General features: G+C 41.4%; 1 protein-coding gene across 1 annotated transcript; it reads right to left on the bottom strand.

Annotated features, from left to right (window-relative positions):
• Window positions 1–515: 515 nt before the first annotated feature.
• Window positions 516–25,854, bottom strand: LOC124775686. Its single transcript, XM_047250515.1, has 6 exons — window positions 25,737–25,854; window positions 3,982–4,177; window positions 3,480–3,669; window positions 2,291–2,474; window positions 1,729–1,988; window positions 516–1,622 (listed from the first exon to the last, which is right to left on the bottom strand). Exons 1-6 carry the CDS (start codon window positions 25,852–25,854, stop codon window positions 1,350–1,352), a joined length of 1,221 nt encoding a protein of 406 aa, XP_047106471.1. The 3' UTR covers window positions 516–1,349.
• Between the last annotated feature and the right edge of the window lie 1,574 nt (window positions 25,855–27,428).

The raw sequence follows: 27,428 nt of genomic DNA, 5'->3' as shown, positions 1-27,428 counted from the left end.
CATACAAAATAATGAGATGTTGGAAGCTGATGGACAGTTTCACTTTCAGTATGTGGTTTCATTTATTTAAAACTGGGCCCATATACTTCCTATGATATGAAGCATGTGTTGCAGATTTTGAAGTCATGGCTAGAAACTGAATTCAAAGTATTTCTCCTTTAGCTTAACACCAGTAAACCCCAGATCCTTTTAAGAATCGAACTCGTGTATAAAACATTCATATGCCCAATTACTTCACAAATGAGTTATTGTGTTAAATATGACATTACATGTGTGAGAAAAAGTTGCAAAAGGCTTGAAGTTATGTTTCAGGTTTGTTAGTTGTCAAGCACTCTCATTACCTAACACTGGAGAATATAGTAAGGGTTTTCTAAAAAATTAGTTTTAGATGAATCTGTTATGTCATACCTCCTGAATGTGTTGTCATACAGTGATATTTTGCAGGTTCATTCAGTGGTAGTCATGTATATGTTGACAAGAAATTTAGGAGAGGGGGTCACAAATAAGAAGTGTTATTAATTTTTTGAACTTTTTTATTGTTATGTAAGCCACTTTCCATCTGCAGCCTTCTCTGAATTAAACATGCCCAACAAAGAGGAAGATATTTTAAACTTAGACGTGACAACTTTTTCAAAGATAATGAAATGAAAATTTAAACAACTTATACCACAAAAAGTGTGTTCAAGCAGCACAGCTTAGACTTCACTACTATAACTACTTGAAAATTTTGATCACAATAAATTAATGCTCTTATTGCTCAAAGGATTCTGTCAATGCTTATAAATAGTGATAAACAACTGTGGTATTTGTACAAAAAATATGAAGGCAGTTAAAGTATAAGTGAGTGTTCTGAAGCCTCAATAGACTTTTGCAAAATTACAAACCAAAACTACATTATATAGTATCAGCTATGAACAGCAGTAAAATTAATAGAAACAAGGTCCTTGATGCCCATCTACCAAGAAATTCAAATGTGTAAAAAGTATGTTACAGCACAATAACTTCACAACACAAATTAATTTAAACTTCACAAGCAGGACCCTAAGAATCCAGATCAGAAAATTTTATATAAATACATCACTAAGCTTGAAATTAAGTAATGATAGGGTCAAAACTAACATAAGGAAAAAAAACTGCAACAAAAATTAAATGCAATTTATTACAGCAACTATCTTTTAAGTACTAAAAATGACAACTAATTTATGCAATAATGGGGTAGTTTATAATCGATGAGGGAAACAGACGCCCGTACGTGACTCCAAAGCTAGCCTAAATGCAACCTCGAGCCATCCCATAACAGAGAATATGCAGGCACGCCACCAAGAGCGCTGCTGCATCTGCTGGATCTGTCAGTTGTCTTGAGCAACATAGTTGATGTCGTCGTTAATGGCCAACAATTGTGCACGGAAATCCATATCCAACAGTGCATGTGCCAGGTCACCCATAAGATTGGCAAGCTCTACTTCTGCCATATTCAAAGACTGTGCCAATGCTGCCACCCAAGATAAGATGTCAGAGTCAGACATACTGATGAAACTTGAAAGTGGGAATTTTCGTCGCTCATTACGACCAGATCCTGTTTGCCTGGACACCGTCACAACTGGATCACCCTCACGTGGAATCTGCAGATGTTAAGATGAAATTAGTCATGAATCACAAGTCTGCATTAACAAAACATAATATCTGCATAATATTCCAATCTTCACAGGACGTATGAGCAGTACCAACCTTTACACAAATGGTAGCAGTTAGTCCACCCTTCGTATCTCGGCCAACAAGTGAACGGGTGTTGTATACAAGGTTTCGGCGTTCAGTGACAGATACTGGAGCAAGGAAAGGACGTCCCACATAAATCAAAGCAGCATACACCTCTTCTAGCCCATCACGCATTGTCCGGCGATCTCTCCACAGCACATACTTCCCATTTCCTGTTAATGAATATCCATAATCCTTTCGGCAGTGTGGCTGATCTGACTGTGTAAACCATCCTTTAAAACAAAAGGAAATGTTTAGACTTACGGTATCTCCCACATATGGAGAATGGAAAAAATGAAGAGCTTAGAGCGAAACCTGGCACAAATTAAATGATTGTTACAGTTACCTACAGTTTAAAATTAAGATTCTAAGAAATTTTAAATATTTCCTTTTTATAACAAATAATTACAATTACATTTGATAATTATTCCACAATTAGCATGTCTTGTTCAACTCTAACATATTATGAATGATCATGTCACAAATCTGTAGAATGTGTATGTCCAAAAAGTTACATAATTTAATAATTACTAACCAGTGTGTGGATAGGAACCATCTTCCATAACAGTCACCACCCTGGCAACATGATAGCCTGGGTCTAACAGAGCAACACCTAGCCTTCCTCCAATGTCAATACGAAGAGCCACAAGGACATGCTCCTTTTCCACTGTTCTTGGGCACGGATCATAGCTGACGTAACTGTCAACATCTTCTATGGACTGAAAGAAGAGAAAAGTAAAACTAAAGAGACTGTTGAACAAAACCTCAAACATTTGACATAAATTGAGGAACATATAAATACTGCAGTAGAAGTCAGACAGATTTACAATATTTTGTGCTTTTCTTTTGCTATTTCCCTTTTCTCACTGTCAATTGCTATGTACATGTCTTTCTTTAATCTCTCCCTCATTCTAATGACATTTGAAGTTTAAGAAATTTACATCCTCTTTGCTGGAACAATGGATCTGATATTTTAGGATAAGGTTACCCATGGCACACAAGGCAGTCCCAAACTGGTGTTCAGTGATATTATTATTATTATTATTATTATTTTTTTTTGCACTAATGCTAACAGGACAACCAACCCCCCCCCCCCCCCCCAAATCTTATTTGTAAGACGTGGAACAGCAATCTAAACTGAACTGTACATTACACATTAAAATGCACATCTCGTTAACAATAAAAACGCACATTCAGAGAGTACTGTGGATATCCCCAATACTGAGAGCCAAATACTACAAAGCAGCTCACATTCTGATTTGTAACTATTATTTCAGTCAGAATTCCAGGTCTAATTTTGTTACCGATATGCCACACAACATAAGCAAACCGTAATTTTTACAAATTTGAATCCTTTATAACTATTTTCAAAGCTCTGAAACAACAGGCACTTAAAACATAAGCAACAGATGTTCCAAGTCTGGTGTAAATGTCTTTCCTCCTCAAACATTCATTACTGTTTACAGTTCTCGTCCGCTTCACAAAGAGAGAACAGCCATGAGGCATATCTGACAACTAAAAGACTCCACTTAGCCCACAAAACAAGGAAACTTAACTACAATATATCTTTAACCCACTGCCGATAAGCACTATATAACTAAAATTAAACTAGGCAGACCCGGTAGTATTCAAATTTTGTAAATGTTTACTGTCCAGCTGCAAAGGGTAATCAGTATTTAATTGTGGAACAATACTGAAAACTGAACAGATGTCGTTAACCTTACCTCCTCACATGAAGCAAGAAACAGCCCAGAAGCAAGACCTGGAAACTTCTTGTCGAGGCGCCTTAGCTTCTGCAGCAGTTCTAATGCCAAACCAACACAGGTGTAATGCTCTTCCGTTATGGGAGGTTCATAGTGTCGATAGAAGTGACTCAAGCTATCCTCACCACTTGCACAAAACTCTTTGTAGAACCTGCGCAGGAACAACAATAAGTAGGGTTAAATTTGCAGAGCATTGTACTGAACAATAGTAAAGAAAACAGGCAAATCCAAGCTGTAACGTATTAATTTCATGTCAGTCATACATATCCTGTACCTTAAATTATTATTTGGAAGTTTTCTTCGTTACATGCTTTACTGTTGTAAAGTGAGAGAGAGAGAGAGAGAGAGAGAGAGAGAGTGTGTGTGTTTTGTGACACTGTGTGGGAAGGGGCGAGTGTGACTAGAGCTGCGAGTTACTCTTAGCTACGATTATGAACAATGTGTATTGGTTTTCACTTCATACCTGACGAAGTTGCCAATGCTGTTGTAGTTGTGAGCTTGAACGAGCTGTTGCACGCTTAACTCGAGGCTGGCGGCCAGTTCCTCATAGCGCTCCACAGAGGCGAACCGGAGCGGCTGCCCACGGAAACTACCCCATGCCGGAAGTGGAAGCGGGTGGCCCGAAGGCCACGCCGCCCCTGTTAGCCCATCCCAGGTTTCTGTCTCGAGTCAACTCGGCCACTCGCTGCCCCAGCGGCCAACCGTTGGCACGTAGCCAGATTCATCCCTGCAGCTGCTGATGGGCTCTACAGGGGGTTCCGTTAGCAATGAGCTCTTACTCTGCTCTGAAAGTCAGAAGAAACCACGTCAACCTCCCTTACCAAAATACAGAAAACCACACATACATATAATATTACACTCCAGTAAAACTGAGTAACTTATCAATCTACTCGTTAGTGGTCCATTTATAGTCTACTACGTATTATACTGCAGGGTTAAGGCGAATACTTTGCACCGCATATATAATCATAGTACCGATATTATATATATACAACCATGAACTATGTGAACAAATCTGATTTCCGATGTAACTACACATAGTTAATACGAAGCTGCTCAGTTACACGAATTCTAACTTCTTACAAGAATCATACATTATTTCCCCAATTCATACGTACGCATCCGAGTGAACACTACTGATTTTGAATCTGCGGTCCACAAATGTCCTATGTACGTACTACACGCGAAGAACAAACGTTTTCGGCCAGCACAGGCAAGCATCTACCGAAAACAAATGCACGACATTTTCTGTCAACTATTCTGCCTCGCAGTCACGGAATAAACCACACGCGTAATATAAACACTCAAAACATTTACACTCGACCCAAAACGCATTGGAAAAACTTTTTTTCCTCTGTGCTGTTATCAAATTGATCATTAATAACCCCTTGCCCTTGTATTCAATAGCGCGCTAATTGTTAAAATGGTGAAACAATCCAACAGCAGAAATTACAATCGTAATTCGCTTATAAACAGTAAGTTAAAATCCCCAATAAATGAAATGATACGCTGATTTAGACATCTTTGATGCAAAAATCGCAGCAGTATCGTACGTCACCACTTGGCTTTACTGCTCATATTTCATGCTCTATCCATCGAAATTCAGTTACTCTTACGTCGAAGGCTTTAAAACCCTCAACAAAGAGCTGTAGGGCTAATATTAAAGTTGAAAAGAATCCGGTGGTACGTCCAGGACAAAAAGCAGCTAGTCACAAAGCAGTTACCTGAATTGCACAACTTCTCAAAAGAAAAAAACGCATTGTTGCGTTCACCAAAATACGAAACAATCGTCCATTTAATTACACAAGTAAGCGCAAACCAATGTAGAGAATCATATCTTGACTTACCCATAAAACGTGCACCACCTATCTGAAGAAAACACTCTCCTTCCACTACGGTCCAAATCCTTCCTCTGCCAGGATACAAATGACAACGAGCGTCTCTTTTGCACGTATATTTATACCAGAGGACTGGCTTGAACCAGATTCACACTTCCCCTCCCCCCCTCTACTCCCCTCTGCCACGTCACTAGTTCAACACTGGCAGCGCATGATGCACAGCTGTTTCGCCAAGTAAACTGCCCTGTGGGTAGATAGGCACGCAGCGAGACGCACAAAAGCACTTCCCACACTTACAGACATGCCGACACCGATGACGTCATGATCAATAGTTGTCTTTCCCAACACGTGACCCTCCCCTCTCCGCTCGTGACGTCACGCGTCGGGGAACAGCCCGAACACGTGACTGCAGGTCACGTTTCTACATTCTCCAGGTTCGGAGCGGAGTGCGGAACGCAACAGAGGGAAAAGGTAGTAAAGATGTCGCTCTCCATACGACTTGAGTTATTTGTTGCGTATGAATACATATTCGAACTTAAAATCCAGGTTTCTCCATCATGAACGCGCCTCTTTACTTGCTGTCTGCTTTAGAGCAGTGCGCACGACCATATTATGCAGCGCTTCAAAATTGCCTAGTTGTGCTAATACAAAATGTTGGTCGTTTATACATGCAGTGCAGCACGATACTGCCCTTAATAAGAGTATGAGCTGCTATTCCACCCACTATTCAGTTTACATTACGTGATAAATTGCCACAAAGAAAAAGTGAATTAACGTACTTTTATTCGTAAATAAAACACTCAGTTCTATCTTTTTAAAGCGAACCAAGTGAGGCAGTTTAGTCATTAATCTAATTTTCGCACAACATTTGTTGTCAGACAAAACAAGACCAGAAAGAAGAATATCTTCACATTACGTAAACACGTATATGTAATTCTTTCATGCAAGGATACCTCTAGCAATCTTTTTCAGATTCTCCCTCTGTCGGAATATACTTCTGGAGCCTCATAAACTGTGTAGCTTTGTTATACAGCTTTTCTAATACATGCGAAATTGGACAGTTCGAAATAGTTAGATCATGGTAACTGGAAGCTGTTTTCAATCGACCACAGCACATTCGTGTAATGCCGATTGGCGTTAAGTCCTTTTTCGGTTTGCAAAATTCGAACTGGGAAAGTCAGCAACGCCATAGGCCGTATAACTAAGCTGGAAAAAGCAATGTGTGGGCGTTTGTAGGTAACATTTTTCTTGTGAGTCTGGATATATCGCGTTTCTCTTCGCCAAAGTGGTTTTTTTTTTTTTTTTTTTTTTTTTTTACTGCTGTATGATTAACGTCAACAACAAAATCGAATGTTAACTGCCGACCCAGCCGCGCCGCGATCTTACACCTCAGATACACACCTGGTCACAACGTCTTTCGCTATATTTCAGTACGAACTGCAAGTTTCTTACCTGCTACGTCATTGGATTTTAGATTATGTATACTGTTTTTTTAATAGCAATAACAAAGAATGAAAGAGCTGCATTGCAGTGATGGCTGGGGAATCCTTCAGTGTAAGTTCAGTGACCAGTTGCGCACAGTGTGTGTTGCGTGTAGACGCCTACAGTGGATGCGTACATTCAGTGTGGTGTCGTGGTTGTGTTGTACGATGACAGAAAGGAGGTGAAACCCGATACCGGCATAGAGCCTGCTGCTCTCGATTAGCATCAATGTGTCACCCATTCGACGTACAAATCAGGCCTTCCCTCCACGAGACAGTGCAGAGATGTTTGGAATTTCATTCAGGGCCCTGGCACATAGTCTCGTGATGAAGAACTTATTGAACCGCGTGCCAGGTAGACAATAGCGATGAAAATTTCTTCCTCCACCAGGATTCGAAACGGCTGAATCCGAGTCGAGCGCAGTCTCTCATGTGTGCGTTAAAGACTCAATCTCACTTTGTTCGTTAACGGTCGCTGTATTTGCTCGGGGCGCTTGTTCAAGTTCATCGTGGATCCATTTACTCAGTTTTTTATTACAGAAGGCAGCTATCCATCTGGCCGAACACGCTGAACTACCGTGCCGGCGCGATCTTGGCCACGGAGACTGGTACAGCAAGAACACCTACTGAAACCTGTTATTGGTTGTGATTTAATCCCACTAGATGTTTAATCATATACTAACGTGTCAAGGTGGAGCATATTCAACCGGAGTCTCTCTCCATTTCGCAGATCCACGATAGCAAATATCACGTTCAGTTCGAACTATGAGTTTTCTATCTTTTTACTGGAATACCAATATAAAAATTTCATCTTAAAATCTGCTGTTTCCACAGCTTATTTAAATGTTTCTGTGCAAGTTGCTGCCTTAATCTGAAAGATGGCACTGAGCACTATGGGACTTAACTTCTGAGGTCATCAGTCCCCTAGAACTTAGAACTACTTAAACCTAACTAACCTAAGGACATCACACACATCCATGCCCGAGGCAGGATTCGAACCTGCGACCGTATCGGTCGCGCAGTTCCATACTGAAGCGCCTAGAACCGCTCGGCCACGCCGGCCGGCAATCTGAAAGATGGCTTTGTACATTACATTCGTTGTAGAACATTCAATACTACGTTTTCAACTTAAAATTGTTCCACCAGTGAGAGGCGAAAGATTAGACCAAAATGACCTATTTTTTCACTGAAACTGCGCTATTTCTCCTGATCGTTCACACGATTTTCTGCAAATATGTTATCTTAATCAATTAACTGTTCGACAAAAGATGCTGTGTGGTATTATTTTGTTTCACCGGATTAGTTTCGGATATTGCCCGTGATAGGCGGTATCTTATATGTAATGTTATCTATCGTATCCCGTTGACAATATTTCATAATGTTCATGTAATATATATAATATGATTTATATAGACAAAAATGTAATCAGCACAAGGATTTTTTTATGAAATATATGAACTTGTCACTGGCATACGCTCTAGAACATTACATATACGATACCGTTGATGGGCGACGCCCGAAACTTGGCTGGTGAAATAAAATATTATCACAAACCAGCTTCTGTGGAATACTTACTTAATTAGATGACGCACTTGCAACTTCTACAAGCTGCAGGGCACCAAACGTACAAGACACTGTTCTGTCACTGGCATTTTGTTGTTACCGAGTGATTACCCAGCATAATTTTGTGATTCTGTTGTAGTGCATGGTTCTGGAGTAGATAGGAAGAAGAAAGGCGAAACCTCTAGCCGCCACACGAATCACGCCTCTTGAATAGCCTGCACCAAAGCGGTCGCCGAACTTTCCTGATACACTATGTGATCAAAAGTATCCGAACACCCACAAAAACATACGTTTTTCGTATTAGGTGCATTGTGCTGCCACCTACTGCCAAGTACTCCATATCAGCGCCCTCAGTAGTCATTAGACATCGTGAGAGAGCAGAATGGGGCGCTCCGCGGAACTCACGGACTTGAACGTGGTCAGGTGATTGGGTGTCACTTATGTCATACGTCTGTAGGCGAGATTTCCACACTCCTAAACATCCCTAGGTCCACTGTTTCCGATGTGATAGTGAAGTGGAAACGTGAAGGGACACGTACAGCACAAAAGCGTATAGGCCGAACTCGTCTGTTGACTGACAGAGACCGCCGACAGTCGAAGAGGGCCGAAATGTGTAATAGGCAGACATCTATCCAGACCATCACACAGAAATTCCAAACTGCATCAGGATCCACTGCAAGTGCTATGACAGTTAGGCGGGAGGTGAGAAAACTTGGATTTCATGATCGAGTGGTTGATCACAAGCCACACATCACTCCGGCAAATGCCAAACGACGCCTCGCTTTGTGTAAGGAGCGTAAATAATGGACGATTGAACCGTGGAAAAACGTCGTGTGGAGCGACGAATCACGGTACACAGAGTGGCTATCCGTTTCCTTTAATTTACGTCTATGGTCACCAACTTTTTGTTAACAGATTACCGGTTTCGGTCTTTAATGACCATCATCAGATCTGTTTTTATGAAACAGATCTGATGATGGTCATTAAAGACTGAAATCGGTAATCTGTTAACAAAAAGTTTGTGACCATAGACGTAAATTAAAGGAAACTAATTACATATACGGGTCACTGTTTTTTCGCGACGATGTCGCAGCTTGTGAAAAGAGTGGCTATCCGATGGCAGGGTGAGGGTATGGCGAATACCCGGTGAACCTCATCTGCCAGCGTGTGTAGTGCCAACAGTAAAATTCGGAGGCGGTGGTGTTATGGTGTGGTGTGGTAGTGTTTTTCATGGAGGGGGCTTGCACCCCTTGTTGTTTTGCGTGGTACTATCACAGCACAGGCCTACATTTATGTTTTAAGCATCTTCTTGCTTCTCACTGTTGAAGAGCAATTCGGGGATGGCGATTGCATCTTTCAACACGATCGAGCACCTGTTCATAATGCACGGCCTGTGGCGGAGTGATTACACGGCAATAACATCCCTGTAATGGACTGGCCTGCACATAGTCCTGACCTGAATCCTACAGTACACCTTTGGGATGTTTTGGAACTTCGACTTCGTGCCAGGCCTCACCGACCGACATCGATACCTGTCCTCAGTACAGCACTCCGTGAAACATGGGCTGCCATTCCCCAAGAAACCGTCCAGCATGTGATTGAACGTATGCCGGCGAGAGTGGAAGCTATCAAGGCTAAGGGTGGGCCAAAGCCATATTAAATTCCAGCATTACCGCTGGAGGATGCCACGAACTTGTATGTCATTTTCAGCCAGGTGTCCGGATACATTTGATCACGTAGTTTATGTCATCACTGGCAGGGCTGTTTCTACCATTTGTCAAGACTAGGTAGCCGCCTAGGGCGGTCAGATTTTAGCGGCGGCAAAAGGAGGAAAAAATTAATTTCAAATCAAACAGCGAAAAAATTGAGCAAATGAGAAGAAATAATTAAAAAGAGTAAAACTTAAAACACTGGACTGTTTTCAAAAGCATACGGAACTGTTGCTATTGAATCTTTATTTAATGTGACGAAAGTAAACACATTGTCTACCTACCTCAAAACTAAAGCAGCCGCTACTGCGTACGAAATGGAATTAAACATGACCATGATTCATCTCAGTCGAGCACTGGCTCGTGGTATGTGCGCTGTCGCGATCACGTTGCGACTTGATACCATACCTCCCTCAGACCCTCTTTTTCTCTGCAGGTCATTTGTCAAGCGTCAGTTGTATGGAGTGGTCCTGTTGATGTTTTCAGTTCTGCACTTATGAAAGGTGTTAGATTAGACGGATAGATGGAGTACATTACGTTTTGGAATTAAAAATAAATAAAGTATTGGAAATTTTTTTATTATATACAGATGAAAGCCACACTTAAGTACTACTTTTCTACATAGTTGCCATTTAAATTAAGGCACTTATCGTAGCGATGGACGAGCTTGGAAATTCCTTCGTCGTAAAATTCGGCCGCCTGCGCCTTCAATCACGTGGTTACCTCTTTTGGGACAGAAAAGGTGTGATTTTTGTGGATTTCCTGGAAAGAGGCACTACAATAAACTCCCAAAGGTATTGCCAAACTCTGCACAACCTCAGAAGAGCAATACAAAACAAGCGCACGGGAAAGTTGGGCTCAAAGATCTTGCTGGTTCACGACAACGCCCGGGCCAACACGGCAAATGCCACTCGTGAAGTTCTCGAATCTTTTAAGTGGAGTTGTTTCCTCATCCGCCGTACAGTCCCGACCTGACACCGAGCGACTTCCACTTATTCCCAGCAATGAAGAAGTGGTTGGCTACGCAGCGTTTTGATGACGACGCACAGCTTCAAGAAGAGGTAACCACGTGGTTGAAGGCGCAGGCGGCCAAATTTTATGACGAAGGAATTTCCAAGCTCGTCCATCGCTACGATAAGTGCCTTAATTTAAATGGAAACTATGTAGAAAAGTAGTATTTAAATGTGGCTTTCATCTGTATATAATAAAAAAAATTCCAATACTTTATTTATTTTTAATTCCAAAACGTAATGTACTTTGTGGATAGCCCTCGTAGCTAAAGAAAATATACTGCCGGCCGGCGTGGCCGAGCGGTTCTAGGCGCTTCAGTCCGGAACCGCGCTGCTACTACGGTCGCAGATTCGAATACTGCCTCGGGCATGGATGTGTATGATGTCCTGTGTGGTGGTTAAAAATTGCACATGGAGACCAGGGCTCAACGGCAGTAAGCAAGTAAAACGGATATAGGTTGCAACAGTTATGTAGAGATGGAGGCGCTTGCTCAGCATTCATTAGCGTAGACAACTACGTCAAACCAGTTTTCGGACAGAAGACTACGATAACAACCAACGTCACGATTATCAGCTGAGCCTTCCAAGGATGAAAAAACTCACAACAAAGAAACCCAAGACCCTTAAAACAACAGTCATTATCGTCTCGTCTGATCAAGGGGTACTGATAAATGCCAAAGAAAACTGTGTGCTGTTGTTCGTCAACATGATGTACGTTTTGAACGTTTCTTTTACTTTATTTCAAAGCTATCTCCAAGATGTGTTTTGCGCCAAGTGCAGTTCAGTCCGTCTTCACTGATGGACGGCCAGCGAGTCTAATTGCCTCAACGAAGATCCCACTTACTGCCAAGTTTTTATGGTATGTCTTTGCTAAGTGAAAGACAACGGCGCAGTTCGGCCAAGTGAAGATAACTGAGGATAATTATCACGTTATGGGTGGGAGAAAACTGTGCTGAACGTGTATCATTCCAATATTATCAACCAAAGAAACCTAAGGCGCAAGATGAACAGAGGTAATAATAATGTAATAATAAACCACAAGCCTTTAACGAAAACAGTTGGTGGTGTTTGCGAAAGAATTTGCTGATGTGTCACAAATGTATGTTTCTCACAAGGAAAAACTACGCATTCATCGTGGAAATATTTCCTAACTTCTGACAGCTCTCTTCCTGCAGTTACTCCTAATGTGTCCAAATTATTGGGACTTGCTGCCCGCTCCTTCTTATAAAAAATATTCGCAAGATAAAGAATTCATGACAGAAATCTAATCTGGGATGAAAACCACTTACTGATAAATCCAACCGAATGGAAGCAAATTCCAAGAGAGACTTCTGTTCTTGCTCAAAGAGGAACATTTGTCATCTTACTGAAGACTAAAGAAATTAATTGTACTAGCTAAAAAGGGCCTGCTTCGCTTTTTTCTTTTCGAATAGTTTTTTGAACTGAAAACAGAGCAGTTAACTGTCTCATTAGTATAGCATCTGTTGTTGTTGTTGTTGTTGTGGTCTTCAGTCCTGAGACTGGTTTGAAGCAGCTCTCCATGCAACTCTATCTTGTGCAAGCTTCTTCATCTCCCAGTACTTACTGCAACCTACATCCTTCTGAATCTGCTTAGTGTATTCATCTCTTGGTCTCCCTCTACGAGTTTTACCCTCCACGATGCCCTCCAATACTAAACTGGTGATCCCTCGATGTCTCAGAACATGTCCTACCAACCGATCCCTTCTTCTAGTCAAGTTGTGCCACAAGCTCCTCTTCACCACAATCCTATTCAATACTTCCTCATTAGTTATGTGATCTACCCATCTAATCTTCAGCATTCTTCTGTAGCACCACATTTCGAAAGCTTCTATTCTCTTCGTGTCCAAACTATTTATCGTCCACGTTTCACTTCCATACATGGCTACACTCCATACCAATACTTTCAGAAATGACTTCCTGACACTTAAATCTATACTCGATGTTAACAAATTTCTCTTCTTCAGGAACTCTTTCCTTGCCATTGCCAGTCTACATTTTATATCCTCTCTACTTCAACCATCATCAGTTATTTTGCTCCCCAAATAACAAAACTCCTTTACTACTTTAACTGTCTCATTTCCTAATCTAATTCCCTCAGAATCACTCGACTTAATTCGACTACATTCCATTACCCTCGTTTTGCTTTTGTTGATGTTCATCTTATATACTCCTTTCAAGACACTATCCATTCCGTTCAGCTGCTCTTCCAAGTCCTTTGCTATCTCTGACAGAATTACAATGTCATTGGCGAACCTCAAAGTTTTTATTTCTTCTCCATGGATTTTAATACCTACTCCGAATTTTTCTTTTGTTACCTTCACTGCTTGCTCAATATACAAATTGAATAACATCGGAGAGAGACTACAACCCCGTCTCACTCCCTTCCCAACCACTGCTTCCCTTTCATGTCCCTCGACTCTTATAACTGCCATCTGGTTTCTGTACAAATTGTAAATAGACTTTCGGTCCCTGAATTTTACCCCTGCCACCTTCAGAATTTGAAAGAGAGTATTCCACTCAACATTGTCAAAAGCTTTCTCTAAGTCTACAAATGCTAGAAACGTAGGTTTGCCCTTCCTTAATCAAGCTTCTAAGATAAGTCGTAGGGTCAGTATTGCCTCACGTGTTCCATCATTTCTACGGAATCCAAACTGATCTTCCCCGAGGTTGGCTCTTATTAGTTTTTCCATTCGTCTGTAAAGAATTCGCGTTAGTATTTTGCAACTGTGACTCATTAAACTGATAGTTCGGTAAGTTTCACATCTGTCAACACCTGCTTTCTTTGGGATTGGAATTATTATATTCTTCTTGAAGTCTGAGGGTATTTCGCCCCATACATCTTGCTCACCAGTTGATAGAGTTTTGTCAGGACTGGCTCTCCCAAGGCCGTCAGTAGTTCCAATGGAATGTTGTCTACTCCGGGGGCCTTGTTTCGACTCAGGTCTTTCAGTGCTCTTTCAAACTCTTCACGCAGTATCGTATCTTCCATTTCATCTTCATCTACATCCTCTTCTATTTCCATAATATTGTCCTCAAGTACATCGCCCTTGTATAGACCCTAGCATCTAACTTATTCAAAGTCTACTGTCATAAACAACGGGCTTTTTGGTTTCGGGTGCAAAGACGAATAAGTTTTGCGATCGTTCGACGGGCGAATATGTTATGTATGTCCGTGCGTGTTTGTTCTTGTGCTTTATTAACAGTCATACTGAGTCAATACTGATCCTACCTCTTATCTTGGAGGATGAGCTGAAAAAGGAGAAAACTTTATCTACAGTATTTGTAGATTAAGAGAAAACTTTTGACAATGTTGAGTAATTCTGAAAGTGACAGGGATAAACTACAAGGACAGAAACATTATTTACATCTAGTACAGATACCAGACTGCAGTTAAAAGAGCCGAAAGACTTGAAAGGGAAGCTATACGATATTGCTGTGCCTGTGTTGTTCAGAAATACGATGCAAAGTTCCGAAGGGTCAGGAAGGTTGGGCTGGCCATGAGTCGTGATTGGTTAGCCCAATGGTATCTCCTGTTGGTGTTGGACGGATTAATCCTACATTGCGGCAGTTTCGTGAATACTATCTAATTATCGGTATCCTAGGTGCTGATATACTGTATTTTCTATGACGCATATTAATACCAACATGCTATCACCATGTTGGCATGCACCATGTCCCCTTTCTTCTGTTGAATTTGCTTTCCCGTCAACGTCTTGGAAAACGGTCTGGTCTCATCTTCTTCCTATGTTTCCTATGGAGATTGCTTCAACGTGGTATAATGTCATTCACCGTCTGATACCTACTTGTAATCGTCTTTTTCGCATTGGCCTTCGTCCGACTGATCAGTGTAAGGAATGTCATCAAACGGACACCTTACTTCACAGGCTTGTTGCTTGTGGACGGGATCACTGGCTTTGGGTGCGCCGTCAATTAGCTTTCCTTACTCGAGGGCCTGAAACCGCTTTCCCAGACGACATTCTCCTACATCCGGACATATCCTTTTTTCCTCAGACGAAAACGAACACGATTGTCTGGCTCTTGGGTTATTATGTTCACTATGTCGTTGAAGACGGGAATGACCTAGATCCCCGCGTTTTTCATCATTATCTGACAACTGCGCATTGGAAATGGCAGCGGTTGCCACGATACCGAACTTTTTTTGTGAATATGCTTTTTCTTGTGTTTAACCGTCAGGGTGCTGGTTAAGCTCCCCTGTGATCCTTGTTTCTTCCCTGGGCTTGAGTCCCGTCCCTTGTAGCTTTGTTTTGTTACTTTTTCTCTTCCACAAGTATACAAAAAAAATGACAAGAAGGGTGGGATAATGGGTTAATCTTCCCGTTCAGAATTTAATAATTGTTTGTGCTTGAACTAATTTGTTGATTCTCTTTTTGCAGCTGATACTAAATGATGATTTCACCATGATTGTCTGATTTTCATGAAATTATCAAGTCAATACGATAATAACATAAAAAAATGGTAAGGCGACCGCTTGCGATGAGCGGGAAATCCGGTTTCGAGCCCCGGTTGGGCACAAATTTTCGTTGTCGTCATTCCATTATACAGCTGATGGTTATCCATATTCGCAGCTGCGAATATATTTCATAATAGGAAAGCTGTGGTTCAGAAGGGAGTGAGATAGAGTTGCAGGCTATCCCATCAATCTGTTCAGGGAGCAGGCAGTAAAGGAAGCCATGGATAAATACAGAGAAAGTATTAATGTACAGGGAGAAGAAATGAAAATTTTGAGGTTTGGCGATGGTACTGTAATCCTATCAGAGATGGCAAAGGAATTGGAAAAGCAGTTCAACGGAATTGACAGTGTATTGATAAGAGATTATAAGATGAACACCAACAAAAATAAAACAAGTCTAATGGAATGTATCGAGTTTAATAAGGCTATGATGGTGGAATTAGAGGAGGGAATGAGGCAGTAAAAGTAGTACAACAGTTGTGCTGTTTGGGCAGTAAAATAACTGATGATGGTCGAAGTAGAGAGAGTTTAAAATACAGAATAACAATACCAAGAAACAGGCACGGATACCATAAGCAGATTCAAATGGATATAGGTTGCAGTAGTTGTTCAAAGATGGAAGAGCTGCGTCAAAACAGTCTTCAGATAGAAGACCACAACAACAATGACAACTGTACGCTTATTTTCCTGCAAATTAGAGTCTTTTAAAACTGTTCGGTAAGTTATTTTGAAGAAGTGGCGTTCATGGCATGAATATTTACTCGCCTTTTTCTCTTCTGGTTAATATTTCTGCTTCTAAGCTATTGTTTCGAAGCTTTTCGGGAACACTGAGAAAGTTTAGAAATTTTGTTGGTAAGTTTACGAATTAACGTCCCACCGACGGCGATGACATTGCTGATGAGGTACATTCTCGGCTTTGAAAAGGGTGGAAAAAGAAATCTGCTTTGCTCTTTTCAAATGATCTATTCCAGCTTTACCTTCAGCTACTTAAAGGAAATACAGAAACTCCAAATCTGGATGGCTAGACAGAAATTTGGACCTCTGCTTCCCCCGAAAAGTCAATCCAGAGACCTAACCACAATTTAATTTTGCCTCATATTTCCGAACTATACACTTGACTGTACGAGCAACTGTCCAAAGCCATTTGATAAAAAAGTAATTAAAAGGAACCACCAGCTACCTAGCTGGGTGAACGAGTAAAAAAGAGGCTTATGAAACTGTGTGTCCTGTGTGGCTAGGAGTGACGCAGAGAGCGAATTATCGCGAAGCAAGCTGAATTTCCCTGTTAGCAGTTGACGTGACGCGGGGCGTGAAAGGATCTCACGTGTAAGCTGGGGCCCCGCTGAGGTGGTGAACTTCCATACCGTGCATGTAGACTCTCAGTTTTAAACCGCTGTCAAACTCGGTTAGTGCTACAAAAATTCAGAAATTCTAAGCTTCTACAGCTCCGTTGTAAATGCGTCTGTACTGCACAAAATAAAATTTCATTTTTTGAACAGACGAAATTTTTTTGCGGTTGCGGAAACAAGGGTAATGGAATACAATAAGCTGGAGTTAAATCACGCGATGCTGAGGGAATTAGAGTAGGGAGTTACAAACCAAAAGTAGTAGAAGAAAAAATGGTTCAAATGGCTCTGAGCACTATGGGACTCAACTGCTGAGGTCATTAGTCCCCTAGAACTTAGAACTAGGTAAACCTAACTAACCTAAGGACAACACAAACATCCATGCCCGAGGCAGGATTCGAACCTGCGACCGTAGCGGCCTTGCGGTTCCAGACTGCAGCGCCTTTAACCGCACGGCCACTTCGGCCGGCAGTAGTAGAAGAGTTTGCTATTTGAGCAGCAAATTGACTGAGGATGCAGACTGCCAATAGCAAGCTAAGAATTAATGAAAAAGAGAAATTTATTTATATGGAATATAAATGTAAATATAAACAATAGGAAGTATTTTCTGAAGGTATTTGTCTGGAGTGTAGCCTTGTACGGCAATGAAACGTGGAATATAAATAGTTCAGTCAAGAAGAGAACAGAGGCATTTGCAATTGGATGCTAGAGGAGAACGCTCAAAATTAGATGAGCAGATCGGATGTTAATGAGAAGGTACTGAATCGAACTGAGCAAAGAAGAAATTTATCGCACAACTTGATTAAAGAAGGGTTTGGTTGATGGAACACATCATGAAACTTCAAGGAATCGTCAGTTTGGTAACAGAGAGAAGTAAAGGGTAAAAATACACTCAGGTTACAAGATTTGTGGGATAGCGATATGCACATATACGGATGGTAGCGGTATTGCGTGCAGTAGCGGAGCTGTCATTTGTAACCAGTGATTCATGTGAAAGGGTTTCTGAGCTGATAATAGCCACACGGCAGGAATTAGCAGATTATGAACGCGAAATGATAGTTGGAGCTAGATGCATGGGACATTCCATTTCCGAAATCGTTGGAGAATACAGTATTCCGATATCCACAGTGACAAGAATGCTCCGAGAATACCAATTACCTCTCACAACAGACATCGCAGTGGCCGACGGCCTTCACTTAACGATCGAGAGCAGCGGCGCTTGCGTAGAGTTGTCAGTGCTAACAGACAACCAAAACTTATTGAAATAACCGCTGAAACCCCTGTAGAACGTACCACTAACGTGTACGTTAGGACAGAGTGGCGAAATTCGTTGTTAATGTGCGATGGCAATAGACGACCGACACGAGTGCTTTTGCTAACAGCACAACGTCGCCTGTAGCGCCTCTTTTCGGCTCGTGACTACATGTGTTGGACCGTAGGCGACTGGAAAACTGCTGCCCGATCAGATGAGTCCGGATTTTAATTGGTAAGAGCTCATGGTAGGGTTCGAGTGTTGCACTGACCCCACGAAGCCAATGACCCAAGTTGTCAATAAGGTGCTGTGTAAGCTTGTGATGGCTCCATTATGCTGGCCGACAGGTGTGGCCGAGCGGTTCTAGGCGCTTCAGTCTGGAACCGCACGACCGCTACGGTCGCAGGTTCGAATCCTGCTTCGGGCATGGATGTGTGTGATGTCCTTAGGTTAGTTAGGTTTAAGTAGCTCTAAGTTCTAGGGGACTGATACCTTCAGATGTTAAGGCCCATAGTGCTCAGAGCCATTTGAACCATTTTTTTTTTGTGTGTTTACATGGAATGGACTGGGGTCTCTGACCCAAATGAACCGATCACTTCTGGAAAAGGTTTCTCTCGTTTAAATGGAGACCATTTGCAGCCATTCATGGACTTCATGGTCCCGAACAACGATGGAGTTTTTATGGATGATAATGCGCCATGTCACCGGGCCGCAATTGTTCGCAATTGGTTTGAAGAACATTCTGGGCAAATGATTTGGCACCCAGGTTGCCCGACGTGAAACCCATCGAACATTTATTGGGCATAATCGCGAGGTCAGTTGGTGTACTAACTCCTGAACGGGCAACACTTGCGCAATAGCGAACGGTTATAGAGGCGGCATGGCTCAGTATTTCTGTGGAGGACTTTCAACAACTTGTTGAGTCCATTTCACGTCGATTTGTTGCACTACACCGGGGAAAAGGCAGTCCGACACGATATTAGGAAGTATCTCATGACTTTTGTGATCTCAGTTTAGCAGGCTTTAATACGGTAATCAGGACCAACTAGATGTAGGTTGCAGTAGCTATTCAGAGATGAAGGGACTTGCATAGGATAGACTAGCCTGGAGAACTGCATCAGAACCGGTTTTGGAACTGAAGACCTCGTCGTTATTTATGTTGAAAAAGGTTGTTCGTGTCAGGTAAATGTTTTCGCCCCATTCTCTCTCCTCCCCTATGCAAGCGAGCAATTTGTCCATAGCTCCCGTTTTCGTGGCTTTCTGTATGCTAATTCCCTCTTACACGTCCAGAATTTTATTCGGCGGACTTCATTTATTTTTACGCGTCTGGAAGTTATACGAAATACCTCCAGCCACCGATACGGTGGCTTCAAGATAACCATGTTTCCACACAGGATGCGGCACCTAGAGAGAAGAGGCAAAAGGTGTAGAGGAAATGACGTGAGAAGTGACTATATATGAAATTGCGGTGTGATCAGAATGACTTCTATTTTCTTTATTTCCCCCGCGTGAACCGAGAAAAATTACGAGGTGTGTCGGCGAGGCTCGATACCGTCTTTAAATGTTGTTAGACAATAATTTCACATTCGATTAGACTTAAACAGGAAGTCACTGAACCTTCAGCTAATCAAGAGTTTGTCGAATCATTTATGCTGGTGAAATGAAGCGTCATGTAGGCTACTAAGAGGACTCATACAACACAATGCTGGTCAAAACATTGATGCGTTCCCACTTTTGGTTGTGAAGTGTATTGGGTAAACTTAAGCAGAGGGTAACATTTTTTCTTTATTTTAATGTACAAAGACGTCACTCCGTGCAAACTGAATATGATTTACACGTTAATCCATAGCTGCTCTTGCCTTTTTAAGGATCCGTTGGCTTTTCAGTTCCATATCGGCGCCTCCTCACGCTACTGTTATTTTCAGAACTTTCTCCTGAGTTCCCGCTGACATTACCGACGTTAACGGGTGTGCGGGTACGTCATTTCCACTACACCGTTTGCCGTTTCTCTCGAGGATCCGCGACCGGCGTGGTAAGCACTGTTATCACGAACCAACGCGCCGAAGCCCGTACTTTGTCATCGCTGGGCATACTCGACCACTCTAGACAACGGGCATGACCACCATGTGTCCGCTTCCGCACTATAATGTCGATCCGGTCAGTTGTTCGACGGTCTTCATAGCCACACTGGCAAGCAATAAATCTCTCAATAAAAGTTGTCACAATATTTGACGATTCTTTGGGTGGATTCATTTCGATCCAGATTTGGTTATAATTTTGCAATGAAACTGAATCATCTCTGTTGGTCTGACACCTCTAGCGTATGGAAGAATAATGAGAGCTCCTGCACTAAACCACTGTTACGCCGCTACGAAACAGGGCTCGTCGATATAATTTATGTAGAACTATAAGACGAAGACAGAAGAGGAAATGAAGGTGAGTATTCCAGAATCTGCTTTCGGATCAGTTCTTCAATGAAAACTGTCATAGGTGTAACAGTTTAATAGCTACCATCAGTGGTATACAATCAACGCACGGAAAGAGGACTCGAAAGGATCTCGATTGTAGAGAGGCGGGGGGGGGGGGGGGTACCGTAATAAATCTGCAACCTGCTCCTTCTCCAGAAGAGGGTGGTTTTCGGCTTGGACATGTGGTAGACGGTATCCAGCTTTACTGACAAAGCATTATGTCAGTGATGGAACGTCCCCAGTCGCCCCCACAGTATATTCGTTACAGATTCGCCAACTTTTTCATGCGACTCATCACTAGAAGGTAATTTAAATTACACATTCTGTTCATGGGAGTGGTATTTCAATCAACAAATAACTTTGGGCAGGAGGCTAAACAAACTGAAAGACGAACTTCCCAGTAATGTTACCAGTTTCCTCGCATCATAAAATATAAACGCCTACAAAATAACCAAGAACTTATTGAGAAATTGTAGCCTGCACATGTAACTGAGTGCCTATCGCCACGGAAAATTTCTGTACCATACGATGGATTGTTTGTCATGCGATAGTGGCATATCTATGTGTTTTTTAATCTTTATCTTTCGGAAGCCATCTTTCATCTTGATAACGTCTCAATATCACTCCATTACAAAATAGAGGATTTCTATCGTTTCTTATATTTTTTCCTCAATAATATGCAGTAACTGTATTTGTTACACAGTATCAGAGTGTATTGTTTTGATTTGTTATACGCTATTAAGTGCTCTGTGTGAACTTAGATAGGGTGTCCAAGGAAGAATGGTCAATAAATATTCTGGTATGTGAAAGGAACGATCATTTGAAGCAAAAGACTTCATATGGACATATGCCCTATTGCAAATGGCTTTCGAGATAGAACAAATTTAATGTACATTGTTATTTATTTTCTGTAATATTCAGTACATTGTTATGTTCACACGATTTATACAACATTTAGCACTACAATTCGGAATAGGGCATATATCCATATGAATTTTTTTGTCTCAAATGGTCGTGCCTGTCATGCGCTGAATATTGACCGTTCTCCTGGGACATTCTGTATAAATTTATTTTAATCTTATTTTTTATTTTATTTTCATCTTCAGATGTGTTACAAATACAGTGTGGTCCTGGCTGCATAATTTGTACAGCAAATGTCGTAGTTGAAACTCTTTCGCGGAAATGTTTGTGCTTATTCTCTTAATGAGCTAAAATATGCGAAAACTTATTAGTGTGGACATTTCTTTTCGGTTTCTTGTAATGCGTTGGAAAAACAAATTACCTGGTCCATTAGCGATAGACCGCTCTTGACTTATATTACGTCAAAATTATTGGATACTGACATGACATGACCATCCATGGAATTTTCCGGGCGAACGACAGTACAGTTGTTCGTCAAGGCGTAGCTGTGCACTGAGGTTGAGTAACAAATGTCCAATAGTTTCTGAGTTTCGGTTTCGTTGTGCCCAGGGCGTAACGCCGTGAAATTTGCAAACTGTTAGTCCCCCACGATAAGAGCAACTGAAAAAAGTTGATACATATTAGATACACGCTAGATAGTAACGTGCAATATCATTTGGAAGGTAGCGACGAGAACGGCGCGTTAATTTCGTGAATGAACAGTTCACAGCCCGAGTAAATAATGTCGAAAGGTAGGCAGGCATACAGTCTTATAGACGGGAGGCATGGAAACGTACGAAACCGTCGCGCACTTGAATCTGGCCGGCCGTTGTGACCGAGCGGTTCTAGGCGCTTCAATCCGGAACCGCGCTGCTGCTACAGTCGCAGGTTCGAATCAGCCTCGGGCATGGATGTGTGTGATGTCCCTAGGTTAATTAGGTTTAAGTAGTTCTAACTCTAGGGGACTGATGACCTCAGATGTTAAGTCTTATAGTGTTTAGAGTCATTTGCACCATTTTTGAACTTGAATTTGGGTAGAGTTCTTCATACGCACCAGTCAGTTTAGTGACTCTGTTACTCAATCAAAGTAGTGTGATAGGACAGCTCAAATGGTGAACTGGGTGTAATGAAATTAACGAACAAAATTTTAGGAATATATTTCTGACCTATGAGGAAGAAAAATATTAAAGTAAATGAGACTAAGACCAGAAATGGTCAGTTTCGGAGTATAACTTCTCTTGCTACAGACGACACTGAATTTCACAGATTCTTTCTATGCACTGGGGTTTCGTAACTGACTGTAAAGTTGAACATTTCCCAAAATTAAATACGAGCAAAACCGTAATGTAAACACGCACTAAAGAGTTTCACAGAGTAATAACAAGTCGGGTATCTCCCATAGCATTTCTTGCCACCCAACACAGTAAGATGGTTCACAACCCTGTTTCTTCTGGATGTCGCAATTTTCAAACACTGTCAAGTATTACGCAACCGTTACTTTGCTGACTTTTGCACTGTAAACAGAAATAGCACTCTTAGGAGACTACAGAAGGACATAAAGTACAATGCTACCGAAAATAGTCGGAATTTGCAGTAGCTAGGATACTTAGTCTGATCACAGCTGGAGAATGAGCTGAAACAGTAACGGAGTACGCAAAAGCGAGAGAAAAAAAATGGTTCAAATGGCTCTGAGCACTATGCGACTTAACTTCTGAGGTCATCAGTCGCCTAGAACTTAGAACTAATTAAACCTAGCTAACCTAAGGACATCACACACATCCATGCCCGAGGCAGGATTCGAACCTGCGACCGTAGCGGTCGCCCGGGCGAGAGAAAAGTCTGTAACAAGTTCAGATCTTGAAAGTATCACCGTAGTACCTCCCAACGAAACTAAAAAACAAAAATCCAAGGATATACATACTTGAAACATGCAGTCCGATGTTGTCAAAGGCAGTAAGCTTTGTTAAACATGAGGACGTTTCCGTATCGGGAGTAGGTTAATGAAACAAACTGAGGAACATTTCAACATCACTTCTCTTATAAAAAATACTATTCAGCTACGTTCTCTGATTCTCAGCTTCATATTGTACACACAGCACTAGTATGGTCGCTAATGACTGTTCTGTTGAGATCCCTAAACCCAAACTACAACAACAAGAGCGCGATACCTAGCTAACAGCAAGCGCACGCGAACAAGCGTAGTCTGTCTTCCACAACGTCAAATGACACTGAAGATACGATTGTACAGAATACTTTCTCAAATATGAGATTTCATCGAAGAAATTATTTGTAATAGAAGATAGTGCGTCATAATGGACGACGTGTGGCAACTAGTCGACGTAGTATATGTTCAGAAAAGTGTAACAGAATAGCTAACGTTCTCTATTACGTGGATTTCTGTAAGTCCGCTCAACAACCAAATCGCTGCATGCATAAGGACGACGCATTGAGCCACGAAACCCTGCATGTACCCATTTTTACCAAGTTTGTCTGCGATTTCATTTCCTTTAAGTTCCCACTTCATGTTTACCTTTCCTAAAAGTATATCTTTAGACTTGTTACCGCGTCACGCAATAAATTTTCTGTACACCTTATAACTTTTGCTGCTTCAAATTCTCGTCAGCATACTTACATATGTCGAACGAGCTTCACGGATGAGTACGAGTTTTTGATGCTCAACAGCTCGGCTATTAGCTCCCTTACTAAAACAATCCAAGGCGTACGTTGCTAAAGTACCTAAACTGCAGCATAAAATGTTTCTTAAAATGGGTTCCACTCACTCTCATGCACTCACACGTCCGCCCTCACATTTGTCCTCAGTAACACAAAACCTAAAGTTATTTATACAGTTAATAAAAGTATTTGTAACATTCAAATACAAATGGACATCTGAACAAAGATACAAGCATTGCTTCAGTTAATACGCCTGATTGTTCACGTGCAAAAATAGATTTCTATACATCACCGTCATTGCGCAGTGGACATTCCTTTTACGAAAGCAGGAAATTCATGCTTCATAGGACAGTGAGGCATGCTAGAATCAGTGATGACACCCGAATGGAAGGGAGAGCTGCTTTTCCTCTCATTGGCACATGACCGTATGACTCAAGAGCGAGGTAAAAGGGCGAGATATTGAGCCGCAATATTTTCCCCGCAGCCATTCTTAACGACTTCGTCTGCGGCTTCAGTTTCCACAAATTCTCATGTTCACTGGCGGTCAGTAGAATGGCACCTGCATCCCAAGCCTTCGTTTTCGGGGAATGGAGCTGTACATGATGTGTAACGGGTACATGCGCTGGGTCGCTTGAATAGTGCTTCAGGAGTCATAACTGGTGGTGAAAGAACGAGAACCATGGATTCGTATACAGAACGATCACCCTCCGAATCCCAATGGTTCATAGTAAACGTCAGCCATGGTAAGATGCGATGAGTTTTATCTCTCAAGAAGCCTGCTAATAAGTGCCTGAAGTATGCAGCAGTTTTTTTTAACGTATAGCGATCAGCAAGAAGTTGACATCAGGCATTTTAAATTATAGCATGTACATCATATTAAACAATTTGCCAGTTTATCCCGATGAAATAAATTATAGCTCTGACAGGAGGTTACCTTTAACATTCGATAAAAAGATTAAGACACTTTCTCCTCGATTACCTCTTTATCGCTAAAACTTTAATCTCAAAGGAAGCTTCACTCTTAAATAACTTTTTTTAGATTCTTTAACGGTAAACATTATTAAGACAGAGCAAATAAACAAATAATATTACATCATTCTTACTATATGCGCCGTAGAACAATAACATAACAGAGGTATGGTGAACAGTTAAAAAAGTGCTGTAGGAGAAAGAAGTCAATTGTTATAAAAAAAAACAGAGAAGTGTTGGATGAAATTTAAAAAATAAAATATTTCATGAATGAAGACATCTACAAGAAATTAAGGAGGTACTGCTAAACAGATATTTGACGAGAAGGTGATAGAAAAATGTAATGAAGTGAGATAGATAGTTCTGGAACAGTGGGCAAAGAATCGAAAGATTAGGTCACAATTCGAAAACTAAAAAGAATGGCAATAACTACGATCTACATTGACTGATTATTCACAGGCATTTTTCACTTTAAGATCTAAAAGAACAGCGCCGCTCTCGAGAACCAGGCTCCTACCTGATTTATCAGAAGGGGATGCACAATTAATTGTTCTCATCTCCAGGAAGTCTCCGTCCGATACAATACGGTGAGTGAAGTTATCTGACGTGCCAGTATCAATTACCCTCTTTCCCATCTGTGAATGATTCGCCTCCGTGCTGACTTTTTCGTATGCTGATAGTCATTCTTATTTATACACCGAAGAGCCAAAGAAACTGGTACGCGCGCCTAATATCGTGTACGGTCCCCGCGAGCAAGCAGAAGCGCAGCAACACGACGTGGCATGGACTCGACTAATGTATGAAGTAGTGCTGGAGGGAATTGACAACATGAATCCAGTAGGCCTGTCCATAAATCCGCAAGACTACGAGGGGGTGGAGATCTCTTATGAACAGCACGTTGCAAGGCGTCCCAGATATGCTCAATAATGTTCATATCTGGGAAATTTGGTGACCAGTGGAAGAGTGTTTAAACTCTGTAGCAATTCTGGAAGTATGGGGTGTCGCATTGTCCTGCTGGAATTGCCCAAGTCCGTTGGATGCACAGTGGACAAATCAAATGGCTCCAAGCACTATGGGACTTAAAAAGGTCATCAGTCCCCTAGACTTAGAACTACTTAAACCCAACTAACCTAAGGACATCACACACATCCAAGCCCGAGGCAGGATTTTCTAACCTGCGACCGTAGCAGCAGCGCAGGTCCGGACTGAAGCGCCTAGAACCGCTCGGCCACAGCGGCCGGCTCACAATGAACATGAATGAATGAACGTGATCAGACAGGATGCTTACGTACGTCACCTGTCACGAGCCGTATCGGAATCCCATTATGGTTCATTTAAATTTTTATAATTTTTTTGCTTTAAAATTTTCTCATATTGGTATTATTTTTCTGTAGATGTAAAGCAAAGTGTGCTATACTGGAGTTTGAAGTTCTTTGCACTGTATATGAGTAATGAAAGTAAAATACTGTGTAAATTGTTTATTACGTTGAATAATTTTCTGATGACATTTTGTATTTAAAAATATTTGTGTGTGTAAATTGTTCATGTTGATGTAAATTTGACAATTTAAGAAATGGTCACGCTTAGGAACAATGAAAGAAATAGATGTTATGTAAAAGCCAGTGTGATTTTTTTTTTAAACGAAAATGGCTCTGGGGGGTAGAAAAGGTGGCAAGGGCGAATTGGCTCGCTACCTAGAGCAAGCGCGGGAAGTAAGTCACACAGTCTGTAGGCAGCAGTGATTGAGGCAACACCTTCGTGGAGCACAAGAAGCTTTGCCAGCAACTTTGCACAAAAATGCCTCGGATAAAGACTGCAAACGGCTTACGGCATAGCTGCGAGTTGTTGGTCTACTGTATGTAAACCTGAGCGACGCCAAGAAGAGAGATTGAGCCCATGCAGCAAGATACTTGCAGGCCGTATTGTGGATAGTTTAGCCGTCATAATTGTTCGCCACATCCAAGCCTACAGCCACCAGACAAGATTTTTTTTGTATTTTTACTTTTTTACAGCGTGAACCATTAATTTAAACTGTGTTTTAATAATAATTCTTGAACTTTATTTTGTGTTTTCTTAACTATTGTGGAGTGTTTGCGTACTTAAAATTCAATCAGAGTGTAGTCAAGTTACTAGAATCTGCTAAATGACTATACAGAGTTAGTTCAAAGAATAATAGCTTTTAAAAGTAAATTTCAGTAAGAAGGAGGTT

This window comes from Schistocerca piceifrons, chromosome 2, assembly GCF_021461385.2.
Source record: "Schistocerca piceifrons isolate TAMUIC-IGC-003096 chromosome 2, iqSchPice1.1, whole genome shotgun sequence".
In the NCBI taxonomy this organism is placed as follows: Eukaryota; Metazoa; Arthropoda; class Insecta; order Orthoptera; family Acrididae; genus Schistocerca; species Schistocerca piceifrons.
The sequence above is the reverse complement of the archived record's forward strand: the minus strand, read 5'-3'. Positions and strand labels throughout refer to the sequence as shown.